The sequence below is a fragment of the Harpia harpyja genome, chromosome 19, assembly GCF_026419915.1.
Source record: "Harpia harpyja isolate bHarHar1 chromosome 19, bHarHar1 primary haplotype, whole genome shotgun sequence".
Lineage (NCBI taxonomy): Eukaryota > Metazoa > Chordata > Aves > Accipitriformes > Accipitridae > Harpia > Harpia harpyja.
The window spans coordinates 3183432-3198071 of NC_068958.1; the positions used below are offsets into that span (position 1 = coordinate 3183432).

Sequence of the window (14640 nt, forward strand, 5' to 3'; positions counted from 1 at the left end):
TGAAGGAATCCCGTCCCTTTCTGCAACCATTGCTGGGCATGCTGGGCTCAGACACCAGCTCCCAGAGGTCACGAGAGGGAGCAAATTCCCCCTCAGCAAATTTCCTGCCAGCAGCAGCTCCCTTTGGGGACAGCCTGGATGACTTTCCCGCCGCCACAAGCATGGCCCTGGAGATGTGAGGTGTCCGCCGGGACTGACACGAGGGGAAGGCGCAGGTCCCGAGGGCAGTAGCGGGGTAACCCCAAATCCTGCCCTTGCAAGGGGCCAAGCGGGAAGCCCTGGCTCCAGCCGAGCCGCTGCTCGAAGCCAAGCACCAGCTGCCCGACATGTCCCGGCCACCGAAGCCAGGCACAGGCACTGGCAGGGTGCTGGGTGCCCTGCCCAGGGAGAACCACTCTTTTCTTCTGATTACCGGCGTTATTTGCTCGCTGCAACTTTTTGTGCTTCACGAAGGGAGCTGGAAGTCTGGACGCCGACTCCGGAGGGCAACACTCGGTGACCCCAGCAGCCACTCTCTCTCTGTGGGCGAGAGCAACGATAACGTTTTGCTAGGAGATATTTTAAACCAGCAAAGAAACACCGGGTGATTTCATGGCAGGCTAAATTCAGTTGTAAGCTCTTAGTGTGGGGAGGATGTGTGGATGGTACACAGCCACAAAGAGGGCTCTTAGGAGTCGCTACTGCAAGTAGAAGCAATATTTGGAGATGAATCTGGAGCTGAGGCAGAAAAAAAGGAGATTTCTGCTTTCTGGCCATATCTTGCATCGAAACAGTGCTTGCCTAACACAAGTGGAATACTTTATTTTCATGCTTTGAATGCAGCTCCTGTGTGCTTGATAAAATGTACCCATAAAATTGCAAATAGAAGGCAATTTGACTACTGATGGCTAATGCATCATAACGGCTAAGGAAATGTGAGCATTTAAAAATACCCCATTTAAACGTTGGGCACTACCTCCTATACTTGCACTATAGCAGAATAAATAAACAATATGTGTGTATTATGTTAATATTGTCCAAAGCCAAAAGAATGAGTGCACAATGTGTTACTTGCTTTTTATGACTGATCCATTATGTCCAGAGACCAATGTGTGAATGAGAAAAGGGGAAAATCAACAGCTCTCTTCCTTTGAGAAATGGCTCCTTTTGTTTTACATCTCTGGGTGAATTATTTTCCGTGATTGCATCTAGCAGCAGGAACCTCCTGCATTACTGAGGGTGATACAAGTCCCAGGGAAGCCGGTTGCAAAACTCCGTTGGTTCGATGATGGCAGGTGTTGGTCTGGGGGCTACCCCGTGTTATGGAGGGGGAAGGCAGAGCAGGGGAGGGGGGACAGAGCCCACCCACAGTCAAACACCCTGTGTTTGGGCTTGCTGGACTGTACTTGGGCAGCAGCATAACCTTAGTGTCGCCTCCTGCAAGAACCAAAGAGGAGGGCTGTGGGAGCAGGTGCTGCTGCCTAGGGTCTCCTTTGGTGCAAATTGGAGCAGTTTTGGGACTGCTCTAATGTCTGCAAATTGTTTGTCCCCCTCTTAGGGAGGGCCCGGCTCCGAGGACTCCTCGGCACGCATTGGACTCTGGCTGTGCCTCTCCTAGGCTGATTTCTTCTGCGGCAAGGACTCCAAGGAGCTCATTCCAGACCTCCAGTGCTGGAGGAGCAGGAACATCCAGCTCAGGGAAATCCACACCAGCAAACCCCTAATCTCTTTTAAATTGTCTGAGAGTGGGAGGAATAAAAGAGAGTGAAAATTACACCACCCCCCAAGCTTTTCCTGGGCAATCTCAGAATTTATTGAGACAACTCCTGTGGGATGCTACATCATGTCATCCAAGACTTGTGTATCGACTCTCTTTTCCTGCTGCTGCTGAGTGAAGAAATATGATAGCGGGAGGGATAATGAAGCAGACATGTTTTCTTCAAATCAAACCAATTCTGTCTTAAGATGGAATAAAAGGGTAAAGAACTTTCCCTTTGCGATATTTTTCTCAGTAATGTGTTTTGACAATTTAATTTAGAAGTCATAGAGTAGCGAAGACAAAGTCACCCGGTGGGTGGACATCGGAGAGTTCAGTTGCCTTTGTGATGAATTGGTGATAGTACAGAGATGACAAAACAACACAGGGGGACAAGAAGGAGGCTGGCAGCACTGTCGGCAACATGCACAGGATAAATTGAACACTACACTTCATCCAGGATCTTCAATAGTCCCAGGCATCCCGATATAATTTATGAATAGCAATTAGCATTTTATTATGGCTCGTGCTCGAGCTGCGTACCTATCGCTTGGGTTCAGGTTTTGCAAGAGTTGCAGAGCAAAGTTTTCCTAAGTTTAAAGTACCTGTTTATTTAAATTAAAGCAATAAATATGCTCAAGAGGTTGCTTTCCTGTTTTTAAGCTGCAGAGGTTGAGAGTGTGGATTTCTTGCGGAGGCTTCTCGGGGCGCTGGCTCACGTGGCTCTCCTCGCCTGGGCTCCGGCAGCACACGTGCGCGTCCTGCTTGTGTTTGACAGCCCGTCCCCGGCGTGCCGCGGGACCCGGTGCAGGATCACCAGCAAAGCACCCAAGGGAAGCACCAGGATCTGTCTGTGCCCAACAGCCCCAGTACGGGATCTCGGCTGCGTTCATCACAGCGGAGCCGTGCCTCACCGTACTGCGGAGGAGCCCCCGCTCCCTCCCGGTCTCTGAGCCGTCTCCGTGTGTGGCTCCGAAGCCCCACGGGAGCCTCGTCCTGATGCTTTGAGGCCGATGGGTCCCAGATTTATTTCTCTTTTTCCAGGACATGGAAACTTCTGTCTCTTGCCCCTTAGCAACTTCCCCAGTCAAGACGGTGGAGGAACAATCCCTTCTCCTGCTCCCCTCTCCATCCCAGCTGGAGAAGCAGCGCCCTTCTGCTTCCCCTTCCCTGCAAACCGAGGATCATCTTTAAAAAAAGAGCCTCTTAGGCTGGAAACTGGGAAAACTGGTGGGCAACATCCGTCGGGCTGTCATTGCCGGCACTGGTTCAGGACCCACAGCACCCCAGGGCGGCGGGCAGGCAGGAGGGTGCCCAGCGGGGGCTGCCTCACTCCCCCCTGCAGCACGCCGAGACCTCTCTGCCCCATCCAGCTTCGCCTGCAGTGGCTGCGGCTGATACCCCAGTGCGGAGACACGCAGATCTGTTGTACAATTTAGCTCCGGAATCACTCTGCAAGGCCCCTGACTGTGCTCCAAACGACTCTGTAGGTTGTTATAAATATACAAAGCTTTTTGTGGGGATATTCATGAAATTCTATCACCGTTTACCCTGGCTGGTAATGGCCTTGTTTATGTATGGGCTCTATACCTGGCTTTGCAGCCTCTCCAAACACAATTCTATTACCGTGTTTAACTGCTCTATCAGTGTAGTACTTAGCGCGCTCTGCTTTCCAGCACAGCTCCTTAATGGCCGGGGAAGGTATTAGGCACTGCAGTTTGTGAGTATTCAAAAGAAAGTTCAAATCTCACGATGTCTTTATTTTAAAATTCATGGAATTTCTAAGTACCAACTTCTAAGCCATGACCAAATAGTCATTTCTTTCTTAAACAGCCTTTTATTTTCCCCTCTTCCCCCCACCACCAGTTAACTTGCTCTCGCCAGCTTTGCGGGACCCGCAGCTCTCCGGATGCCAGTCCCTGCCTGTCCCACCGCGTGGGCCACCACCATCCTCTGGGTCCCCACCAGCTCTTTTCTCGCCAGGACCAGCCGCAGCGCTGGGGGGGGCATGGTGGGAGGGGGTCACTTTGGGGGTTTGCAGGCGGCGTGGGGCAGGGACTCACCTGTGCCCTCCCCAAGGAACGCTGGGGTGGGCAGCGGCCAGGGGAGCAGAGACAAGGGGGAAAAGAGATTTAGAAATCGGGGGGGTATTTAAAAGGATGTGACAGTACCTGTGCGAGAAGGGCGGCAGAATCAGGCCACTGGCGGTGCTGGGGGCGGCAGTGGTGGAAATCATCCTTCGAGTCCTTCCTTATAATCAGCGTTTTGGGTTTTGGTACCGTATGGATGCAGTTCACAGATTTCTTTCCTAAATGGAGAAGAAAAACCTTTCAACTTCACATTTAAAGTCCCACTTCCCACACACACACCGACGGAGAACGATGAATACCCGTGTCCGCCCGCCGCTACCTCGTCCATCACGTGCCGTTTTACCCGCGACCGTCACCGCTGCGTCTGGGTGGCAGGAGGCAGCCGGCAGGATTTGCCTTCTCCTTCCAGCTGATCGAGAGTGTTTTCTAGTTTCCTCGTATGTTTTGGCAGAATGTCACAATTTAATTGTTGGAAACAAGAGCAGGAAATATTAGCAGCACCGGCACAATAGGATTTTAATTTAGCTTCAGGATAGAAATGGGTCTCTAGCAGAGTGCCAGGCTCCAGGATTGCCTGCAAGTACGAGGAGCCTGGAGTTCGCCTAATAGTTTGCACAACTGGGGTAATTCTGTAGGGATGCGAGGGACTTAATTGGGCTCATGCTTAAACATCCTCGTAATGTGAGGCACACTGCATGCTCCGAGCATTATTATTAAACAGCCCATTTCACTTTTTAATGATCATCTTGGATCACCGTAACAGTGATCAGCAAATAATCTTGGACAAATAAACATCTGTCTTCAGTGTTTCCACAGCCGGGGCTGCCTCCCGGCTCTGAGCCCGGCTGGGGGGGGACGACGGCCGTGCCCCCAGCCCCACGGGAGCCCCACGTGCCCCCCACTTTGCCCAGCGTCCTTCATCGGGCTGGGGGGCTCAGAGGTCGGGGTTAGTCCTCAGCACCATGTACTCCTTGGGACATCAATGTCTGCCCCAAACACCGCCGGGCTGCACACGCAGGAGGCGTGTCGCTGCCCGCCTTGACATTGAGGTAAAATATGGGGCAGCACTAAATTATTCAGTTGGTGAGAGGGGCTCTCAGGATGGTGTGTTGCGCTTCTGCAGTGTAATTAATAGTCTTTAGATTAAATATGAAATCATTCCTAGTCATTAATAATTTAGCCGCAGCGTGGCGATCTTTAGAGAGCAGCAGCACTTCATATTCTTCTCAAGTATGTTGCCTGAAATGCTTTGGGGGAAGCCAGCTGCCCTTTCATCCATCTCAATTACAATTGCTGGCTGCTCGTTTCCTTCTTGAACATTGTTTTGCGAAGGTGTAAAACTCTTCCGCTCCCGCTTTTCCTAAGTCGGTGCTTAATAACATCAGCGTGTCCTGGAAACGAGGGGCCGGTGCTCTACATCAACAGCGATCTGCCGCAGAGCGGAGGTGCAGACCTCCAGCGCTTCCCAAGGTGTCCGTGCTCGAGCCCTGGCACGTGCCGTAAGAGTTTTGGCGTCGGATTTAGCTCGAATGCAGCTTCCACCATCCTCGCTGTGGGACGGACCAGCCACGGGCCCCGAGAGGGGTCTGAGCGTGCCGCCGGTCTTTGCCGACATTGCCGAGGGAGGTGGAAGGATGGAGAAGGGCTTCCCGTGGCCGAAGTGCCTGCACTGCCGCCCTGCCATGGCTTTTGCTGTGGTGCCGGTGACCTCGGCCACGGCCGACCCACCAGCACCAGTCCCAGCTCCGCGGCACAATAATCTGGTCCTTATAATTTCCAGAAAGTGGGAGCTGACCCACCTCTCCTCCGTTTCTTCCAGCCCCCAGGCCCCACCGCCGTGCTTTTTATGGGCAGGATGGAGACGACGGTTTTTGCTAATGCTGACAACTACCATAATTTAGCTTTACGCCAGCACTAAAACTGGAGAAAAAATTCATGTCCTGGGACATCTGTGACACAGTTGCGGCTGACGGCAGATTTATGTGCAGCCCCAGCGGCTCCCAGCAAGGAAAGCACCCCGGTGCATATGGAGAGGTGTAACAGCTTCACTCCTCTGCCTCCGAACCGGCTCCGATCCTGCGGGTGAAACACATGAAATCAGCCGTCCCGCGGCAGTTCCCGGTGCAGACCCTTCCCCCTGGGGACAAAGCCCTGCTTTGCCTTTGCCCAGCGCAATCAATGGGAACAGGGGAGGGGGAAAAAGCCCCATCCGCATCCTTCTGCGACGCTGGTGGGCTCCCACCGGTGTGCTGGACCAGTCGGGCGTGCAGGGCCCCGCTGCGCCGGTGCAGGGGTGCGAGGATGCCCTGGAGAGAGCAGGGATGCTCAAAAGCAGGAAAAAAAGCAGCCATCTGGGCAGAAGCACTGCTAAATCCCCCCGCAGCTGGGCTCCCGCTCCCTGCCATGCGATCACAGCTTGGCTGCAAAAGGCCACCCATAGCAGGAGAAACAGTTTGGAGCCCCGGGGTGCCGGGCTGGGGCTGTGCCAGCTGCCGGCAGTGGTCCCGGAGGGAACCCGCCTTTCACCGAGCGCCGTAAGTCCTGTTTCCAAACAGCAAACAAATGTTAGACAGCTGCTGCAGTAAAATTTGAAATCAAAGCCAAGTCCCCCAGGGGTGCCAGCAGTGGCTGGGCGAGGAGGGGAGAAGGGACAGGATGAGGCCAACCCCGGCACGGGGCAGGGGACCGCAGCCCTGGGCTCGGCGGGGCGAAGGCAGTGGCTCCGGGGGTCCCGGTGAGTCCTATGGCCCCGGCAAACACAGGCACTAAATGTCACATCTCCCAAGGAGCCCTAAATAACTGCACGGCTGCTGTAACCTTTATAGAGCCCTCCTGATTCACGCGTTAGCTGTTACAATAGGATAAACTTGTTTGCACACCTGGCTGTGTTTTAAATAGGTTTAATTCCTTCGTGCCTCTCCGCAGCTTCCTCCGATGACTAAATGACTAGTCAGCTGTTGACGGCTGAACGCTGCCGGCTTCGACTTGCCCCCGCACTGGTCCCCCGCCCCCCGGCAGCATCCCCTGGGATGGTTTGGAGCCGCTTGGGCATGGAGGAGCTTGGCCAAAAGCGCGGTGCTGGCCCCAAAATGCTGCTTTCCCTGGGGTGGGAGGACGTAGGGTGATGGGGATGAAGGGGCAGCGAGAGGCCAGAGACACCTTAGGGGGTCAAACAGCCTCCGGCGGAGCCCCACGGTATCGGGCACCCTCCCGGGAGGGGCTGGCCCCCAAATCCTCCTTCGGTCCCTCTGCCGAATAACGGGATCCCCGCATCCTACGGGGAGAGCGGCCGGGGCGATGGGTGAAGGTGCCGATCTGGTGCTGGCAAGGAGGGGACGATGCTGGGGCTGGATCCACCCCCAAATCACCCCAAAGGTGCTGGTGGCAGCAGCGGGGGGGCTGGGGGAGCCGGGGCTGGTGAGACCCCGGGCATCCTCCGCGCCGGGGCTGGTGGGTGGTAGCCGAGCGGTGATTCCTAATTAAATTGGACACAAACCCAGGCAGGGATTACAGAGCGGATTACCGAGACCTGTTTCATTTTGGGGACCAAGTTAGTGCTAGCCCTTCTGCACGGTGCAGCGGGATATAAAAACAGGACCATAAGGGAGCATAGTAATGAATATGGAAACCTTCTTTTCTGGTATTGCGCACTCATAAATGAATCCACTTTATAGAGCCATAGCAGAGAGGAAATGACTATTCGGAGCCTGATTTATCTGCTCAAATGCTTTGTAGTACTTCAGATTAATAAAAATATTTAATAAAGAATCAAGATGGTTTATCTGTAATGCAAAGAGAATCACATCCCCTGTATTTTTATTACTGAAAAATTGGAAGCGGGAAGAAATAATGATATAAGCTACTGTATAAATGACAAAAATACCCATTCTAGTTATATGCATTGCTGTACAATCTTTTTCTATCCTATAAACATAATATATTCTTATGCCTATTTCAACTGATTCAGTAGTCATATGCTGCATTGTGCAGTTTAATACCATCCCGTCCTCAACAGCTCTGGCAAGTGATTAAATAAGAAATAAATTTTGCTGTCATTGCATTTAAAATCAAATCAAGGATCATTTGTTACCCCAAACGAACCAGTTATCCTTCTCTGCTCGTAAGTAGGCTGCTGTTTGCTGAAGCATTTAGAAATGTATATATAGTAAACTCTTTGCATAATGGCTTGTACTGTAATATGATCTTTATGAGCCTGCCGCTCCGGAGACACTCGGAAGAACCAATAAACAGTACATTGCTTTTTTAATTTAAAGTTATAGGTATGAGACATTTCATATTCTCCTTATATTCATCTGAGCCTCGTTGGCCATGCCGCAGAGCTGGGCCCAAAACTTCTCATCCCACCAGTGCCCCCCAGACCCGGGACGGCCACGGCACCGCCGCGCATCACCGCGATAACCCCCCGCGCCGGCGGGTACCGGCCGTGCCTGCGCAGCCCTGCCCGACCTCTTGAGCATCGGGGTCCCCGGCACCGCTGCCTCCGGGAAGAAATACGGCAGCGCCGAACCCCAACCAGCCACCCGGGAACGCACCCAGGAGGGAGAGACAAACTGTCCCATTTGCCAAGTACATTAAATTTAATGTCACCGCCTCGTTAATGGCCCCTCACGTTATAATGTGTAATATAAACTTACAAATTAATTGCGATACCTTCTAAAGCTTCTTTAACTGCTGCTGAAATGAAACCTTGTTAATAACCATAATTTTAAAGTCCATTCTTGTTAGAAGATTGCGTCTGACCAAACTTCTTTTGTTGGCACATTATTTTAATTTCTCTCCTCCCCCCGAGAGTTGCCATTTTTCGACCACCTACACGCCGACATCGGGATTTACCGGAGAGCAGCTGCTATTTCTTATGGGCTTCCTCTCTGATGGATGAGCCTACAAAACTTTGATGAACAATCTGCCTTGTGCTCCAGGTGTGCGAAAAAGCCCATGATGGGAACCTTTTTTCTTAGAAAGAAAAAAATAAAGGAATTTTCATTAAAAAAATGATGATTGTAAGGAAAAGGAGGTTGCCCGGGGTGTCCCACGCAGCGTCGGGCATCGCCACTGGCTCCCAGTCCCACGCCATCAGTCCCGTGCCCGCCATGAACCCCACCAAATCCAGTGGGTAAATTACTTGTTGCAAATTATTTGCTGCAAATTATTTGCTCAGCTTTAATTATCAAGTTTTGGCACCCATTAGTTAAGCCGGTTAATTTTATTACAGAGAAAACAACAAATCACAAGGCTGACAATAATGAGGATGAACAGGCATTTAATTATCCTTGTTCTAGACAGAACAATTATTAATTTTAAATTGCAAAAACTCATTTGAAAAGTTTGGAGTCTGGAGAATTATCGCGGGGAGCGTAATATTGCTGCGGGAGATCTACGGTCAGCTGTTTCATTAATACCAGTAAATCAAGCAAATCAATTCCTTCACCAGCCTCTTCCTCCCCGTTGTAAAATGTAGGAATAAAACTAATAAACTTTGGTGCTGGGGTTCTTTCTTTTTTAAAAGAGGTCTGCTGGCCTCAGAACAGGGCTGGTCTAGAGTCCCTCTCCCAGCCACCACGCTTGTGTCGGACTCGGAGATGCGTGCAACCCCTCTCTGCAACGGCATTTTACCCGAAATCAGGGAAAGGGTCCCCCCCGGCAGGGCAGCCACCGGGCGGCTGGGTGACCCAGCCTCAACGGGCACCCATGGGTGCCCTTCGGGGTGAGCACCGACCCCCAGCTGCAGAAATCGCTGCTCACCCTGAGCACGATGTCCCCAGGTGGGGACGAGGAAGGTGCGATGTCCCTAGGTATGATGTCCCCAGGTGAGGATGAGGAAGGTGCGACGTACCCAGACGGGACGGGAGCAGAGGGATGGCACTTGCACTCACCAGGGCACAGCACGGAGGATCCCTACGACTTTGGGACAATGCAGTTCCCTTCCCTCAGGTCCTGCCCTGAGCAGCTCAGCGTTGAGGCAACCTACAGGCAAAAGGAAAAACAAACTAACAAAAAAAAAAACCCAACAAAAAAGAAGTTGGGAAAAAGAATCTGAAGCTTGAAGAAACAAATGAAATCTCATCATTTATCCCCAGTGGTCAGTGGCACAGATAACATTTTTCAAAGTGTAATTGCAGTCAATTGTACTTTCCCCCCAGTGCCCGTCAGCTCATCTTAGCTGGCGTGATAAATGTTAGCTTTTAAGCAAGAATGGATTGATTATTAATAGCTTAGATACCAGTTACAGGAACTGCAATAAAACTAGATTTTAATTTCCCTCTCTATTAAGGAATCTCATGTTTCATTCAACGTAGAGAGAAAATAGGGGGTTTTGCGAAGATATTAGATTTACTGCTACTATAAGAGATCATTGATGCACCAAACTCTGGGTTATATTTGACCAGTTTTTCAATAAAAGGCAACCTGGTGGGTTGCCGAGTCTGCCCTGCGCCTGGCTCGGCCCTCCCTGGTGGAAAGGGGCTGGGAGGGGATGCTCTGACCAGCGTTAAGGCATTACCTTTAAAAAACTCTGGTGCTTCAGGTGAGCAGCCCTCTCCTGTGCCGGGAGAGCTCGCTGTTGGGGTGGGAGGACGCAGCACCCCGGGGTGCCCCGTGCCCATCGCCTCTCCCCATCCCGGGCAGCGCTCGGGACCCCGAAACTCCCCGGCACCGGCGAGCAGAGGGGTTTTGCAGCTCCAGCGTCTTCGATGGCAGCAGAGCCCGGCGCCAGCTCCTGATCCGCTCTAACCTCCCTCCCGTGCGCTCCTGCTCACCATTAAAACAAAAATCCCTGCAGAAAATCACTTAATCAGGGTAGGGATGTTTCGGCTGTGATTTGTGTCTAAATCAGGAGAAAAAGCATAAAAGCTGCCTTGACTGAAGAACATAGTTGTGCATTTTAATCTCTTATAACTTACTTTTATGATGTAATTCTGAATTATGTTATTGCATTTGTATTTAGAGAGCACACCAGATGGTGCATGCAGTAACACTTTAAATTAGGGTTTCCCAAATACACATTAAATTTAGATTTAATAAGACAGTTATCACATGGGAATTAAATACCAATTGATTATTTATAAAATATCACAGCTCAGCAAAGTGTGCACCGCAGATGACGCAGGGGAAACGCACCTTTCGGGAGCGACTGGGGGTCCTGCCCCGGCTCCTGCCGGGCACTGATGGCCGCTGGGCACTGATGGCCACCGGCCTCCCTGGCTCCTTGCCACCTTGTCGGCCTCCTTGGCACCTTTTTTGGCAGCAGAGGATGGACACGAAGGGAGGGACACTGCCATCCTCCCCCCAGCCAGGCCAGCACCTCGGCGTGCTGCCTATCCCTAGTAGCACCCAAATTGGAGCAGTGACTCCCAGTCTGGCGGCCGGAGGGGGACCGCGGCTCAGCTGATGGCTGTTTCAGACCAGCATCACCTCCGGGTACATAAAATCGTGCCCTCGAAGGCACCTCCAGCCACATAAATCTGTGCACGTCCCCTTCGGCCGTGCACGTCCAGCCATGCCGGTTGCCCACGGCCCCGCACCTACACCGAGCCGTGCACATCACTTCTGGGCAGGGAGGTGCCGCTGGCAGACCCCAATGGGCTCGTCCCCTGCGGAGGGTGCCGGTGGCAGGGGGGGTCCCCAGGGACGTGGGGCAGCTCTGCCCGGGGGTGCTCCGGCGCAGGGAGCCAGCCCCGTCTCCGTGCCGGGCAGCAATCACAGCTCAGTCACTGCCCGAGTGGCTCCATTCCGTGAAAACAGTTAAGATCCTTTGCTGCCACTGATTTATTTTTTATTATTATTATTATTATTCAGAACTGCAATATGCTGCTCATATACTCTGGGTAATTTACTTTTCTAATCAAATTGATTTCCATTCAAATGAATTCTCTTGTCCGTCTCTATTCCAGTAATGTTATTTTAAGCATAAGCTGTGTCTTGGTACAAATGTATAATCAAACGGGTAGATGCGGAGGGCATTGTGGTACTTTATGGTGAATCAAATAGAAGTGAAATTATAGAAGCTTTTAGGCGCAATAATTTATGTATTGTAACTTCTGGTTGGTCCCAGTGAGTGAGATTACATACCCCTCCTGGATTTATCTGTCGTCTTGGTTTGCGGCTCAGCATTTCTTTCTTTTTTTTTTTTTCTTTTTGTCCTTGCGTTGAATTAGACTGTTCTAATTCCTCTCCCAGAGGGAGCAGAGGCCCAGGGGTCGAGGGCTGGGTGAGGGCTGCCGGCCCCATGGGACCCTGCCCGAACCCAGCAAGGAGCGGACCCCACCACCGAGGATTTGGGGTACCACCCTGCTGTCATTGCCCCCATCCCAGCCCCAGGGCAGACAGCATCACCTGGGGCCAAAAATCAGGTGCCTGGCTCACTTAGCCATCCTCCTGCAACGCATCCCTCCGTTAATTATCTGCACGCCGGTGGCAGCTTTCCTGCAGGAACACGTTAATTGCTGCCGTGCCACCGCCGCCACCGCTGGCTGTCACCATCCTGGTGCGACCCTGAGGACGAGGCCAGCCGCCACGCTTGCACTCCGACCCATCCCTGCCACCTCACACCATTCCTTCACCAAACCTGGGGCATAATCATTACTATTTTTATTATTACTCTCAAGCTATCCTACAATAACACTCCAAAGACCCTGCCTGCAGCCCTGCTTGCTGGGGCTGATTTATGTGCCGGTGGCAATCTTAATTCAGCGCCGGTGCACCCAAGTCAGCGCCGCAGAGCAAGGCGGGCACGGCAGCGTGCGTCAGGAATGATGCAGTTCCTACCCTTCACCCTTTATTTGTATTTTCTGTCCTGCACGATATATATCAGCCATCGCCGGTGCTGGAGTGCCGCTCCACAGTCTATTATAAAATGGCTTGGTGCAAAAGATGCATATAAATAAGAGAAGCCATGAAGTGTTCCTCAGCCGCTGGTGCAGGGAGCGCTCGCAGCCGTGATTTATAGCATCTGCTCGATGGGCCTCTCTGACATAAATCTCACACTTCATTCACATGTACGGAGTTAGGGAGAGGGAGCGGTGGCACCCCCAGCACCTGTGGGCGCACACCCTCTCTGCTCTTCCCCCCCGCCAGCAATCTCAGGGAAAGGGAGGCGAGCCGGGATGGATCCAGCTGTACCTGGTGTCTCGGCTCTGGCCAGGTGCAGCTCTTGCTCTCTCCTCTTTCCCACAGGGTCGAGAGCAGGGAAAGTGCCAGGCTTACATGGGAGCTCAGTGCTGGTGGAGCAGCATGGTGCTGGGATACCGCAGCTCCCGGTGTCCGCTGGCTGCCTGCCGGCATCCCCCAGCTGCAAAGGCAAGGACCAACGCCTTCTGCAATGGCCAACGTTATCCGCAATGGCCAACATCGTCTGCAATGACCAACGCCGTCTGCAATGGCCAACACTGTCTGCAATGACCAACGCCGTCTGCAATGACCAACGCCGTCTGCAATGGCCAACACTGTCTGCAATGACCAACGCTGTCTGCAATGGCCAACACCATCTGCAATGACCAACACAGTCTGCAATGACCAACGCCGTCTGCAATGACCAACGCCGTCTGCAATGACCAACACCATCTGCAATGGCCAACACAGTCTGCAATGGCCAATGCCATCTGCAATGACCAACGCTGTCTGCAATGGCCAACACCGTCTGCAATGGCCAATGCCATCTGCCACAACCAACGCCGCCTGCAATGGGCAATGCCTTTTGCACCAGCCAACACGGGTATGTCTGCCCGGGGCCATGCCGCTCCCTGGCCCTCCTGCACGTGGTTCCAGGCAGCGGTCTTCCAGAGCCTCCTGCTTTCCCCTATCTACAGCTCACATTTCGTGATCCTTCCAGGCACCTGGAAGCAAGTTCCTGGCCCTTTCGGCTCGGCCGTGTTTGGCTGCAGCTGGGCAGCCTCACCTCCTCCACTGCGGTGGGTGACGAGCTCCCCTTCGCCCTCCCGGGGTGGTACGTCATCAGGAGCCGGTGCAGAGCAGAGCTGGAAAAGATAAACTATAAAAAAGCCCCAAAAAGCAGCCTAAATCTGCAGCCCAGTGGGGACTGCAGCAAGCGGAACAGCTTTTACTCAATTTGGGCATTTTTTCCTGGAGAAGGAGGGAGCTGCTGGGCACTGTGAGAGACCTGGATGTATTTTCCCCCCAGCCATGCAGGGTGGAGCGCTGTCCCTGGGCTGGTGGTCCCCGACCCCAGCACCCACCTGGCTGTGTCCCTGGGGGCCCATGGTGGGGACAACCTGCACCCAGAACAGCCCTGTAACACCCTGGGGACCGAAAACCAGCAGGGGCGGAGGTGAAGAGCCAAATTCAGAGAGTTTAGGTAGGTGCAGCGCTCCTGCGTCTCTCCCTCCGGAGCAGATCCCAAGAAAATGAAGATGGGTCGAGCCTTTAAAACCCAGGGCTGCCTCCCAGAAATCAGCTGTGATCCAACACAGCATCAACAGATCGTCATTGTTTAATGCCCCAGGGAGGAGCGCACCCATGGGTGCACCCATCGCCCCGCGGCTCAGCCTCCTCCCTCTCACCCTTTCGGAGGGTGCTGCCGAAATCACGGCCCCGCGCCGGGCAGAGGGAGACTGGCCGTTTTATAATAATAGCAATAAAAATAATAACATTAACGTAAAGAGGAAATCTCTCTCCATCTGCCCCGCGTCTGCTCCACCGGTTTCCCCGTGCGCCGTGCCGGCCCCTCTCGGCTGCCGCAATGCGAGGCACGTTACAGCGCGGTCCTGCCCCCCCACCCCCCCGCACACTTTCCCTCTGCACATTTCCACAGCAATGTCGTTTACTTGGTTAAATAACTCA

General features: G+C 52.8%; 1 protein-coding gene and 1 long non-coding RNA gene across 2 annotated transcripts; both read right to left on the reverse strand.

Moving 5' to 3' along the window:
* Positions 1-1994: 1994 nt before the first annotated feature.
* LOC128154788 (uncharacterized) lies at positions 1995-4035 on the reverse strand. The gene is made up of 2 exons (XM_052815856.1): positions 3907-4035; positions 1995-2905 (listed from the first exon to the last, which is right to left on the reverse strand). The coding sequence occupies exons 1-2, from the start codon at positions 3969-3971 to the stop codon at positions 2332-2334; spliced, it is 639 nt and encodes a 212-aa protein (XP_052671816.1). The 5' UTR covers positions 3972-4035; the 3' UTR covers positions 1995-2331.
* Positions 4036-7624: 3589 nt separating this feature from the next.
* On the reverse strand, positions 7625-10032 carry LOC128154500 (uncharacterized). Its single transcript, XR_008239358.1, has 2 exons — positions 9589-10032; positions 7625-8799 (listed from the first exon to the last, which is right to left on the reverse strand). It is a non-coding gene; the product is annotated as an uncharacterized LOC128154500 (long non-coding RNA).
* Between the last annotated feature and the right edge of the window lie 4608 nt (positions 10033-14640).

Bases quoted from the DNA above. Each gene is read 5' to 3' on its own strand.
- LOC128154788 (XM_052815856.1), bottom strand. From the start codon at position 3,971: ATGATTTCCACCACTGCCGCCCCCAGCACCGCCAGTGGCCTGATTCTG. The intron at 2,906-3,906 runs GTACTGTCACAT...CTCGGTTTGCAG, and splicing joins CTGCCGCCCTTCTCGCACAG to GGAAGGGGAAGCAGAAGGGC.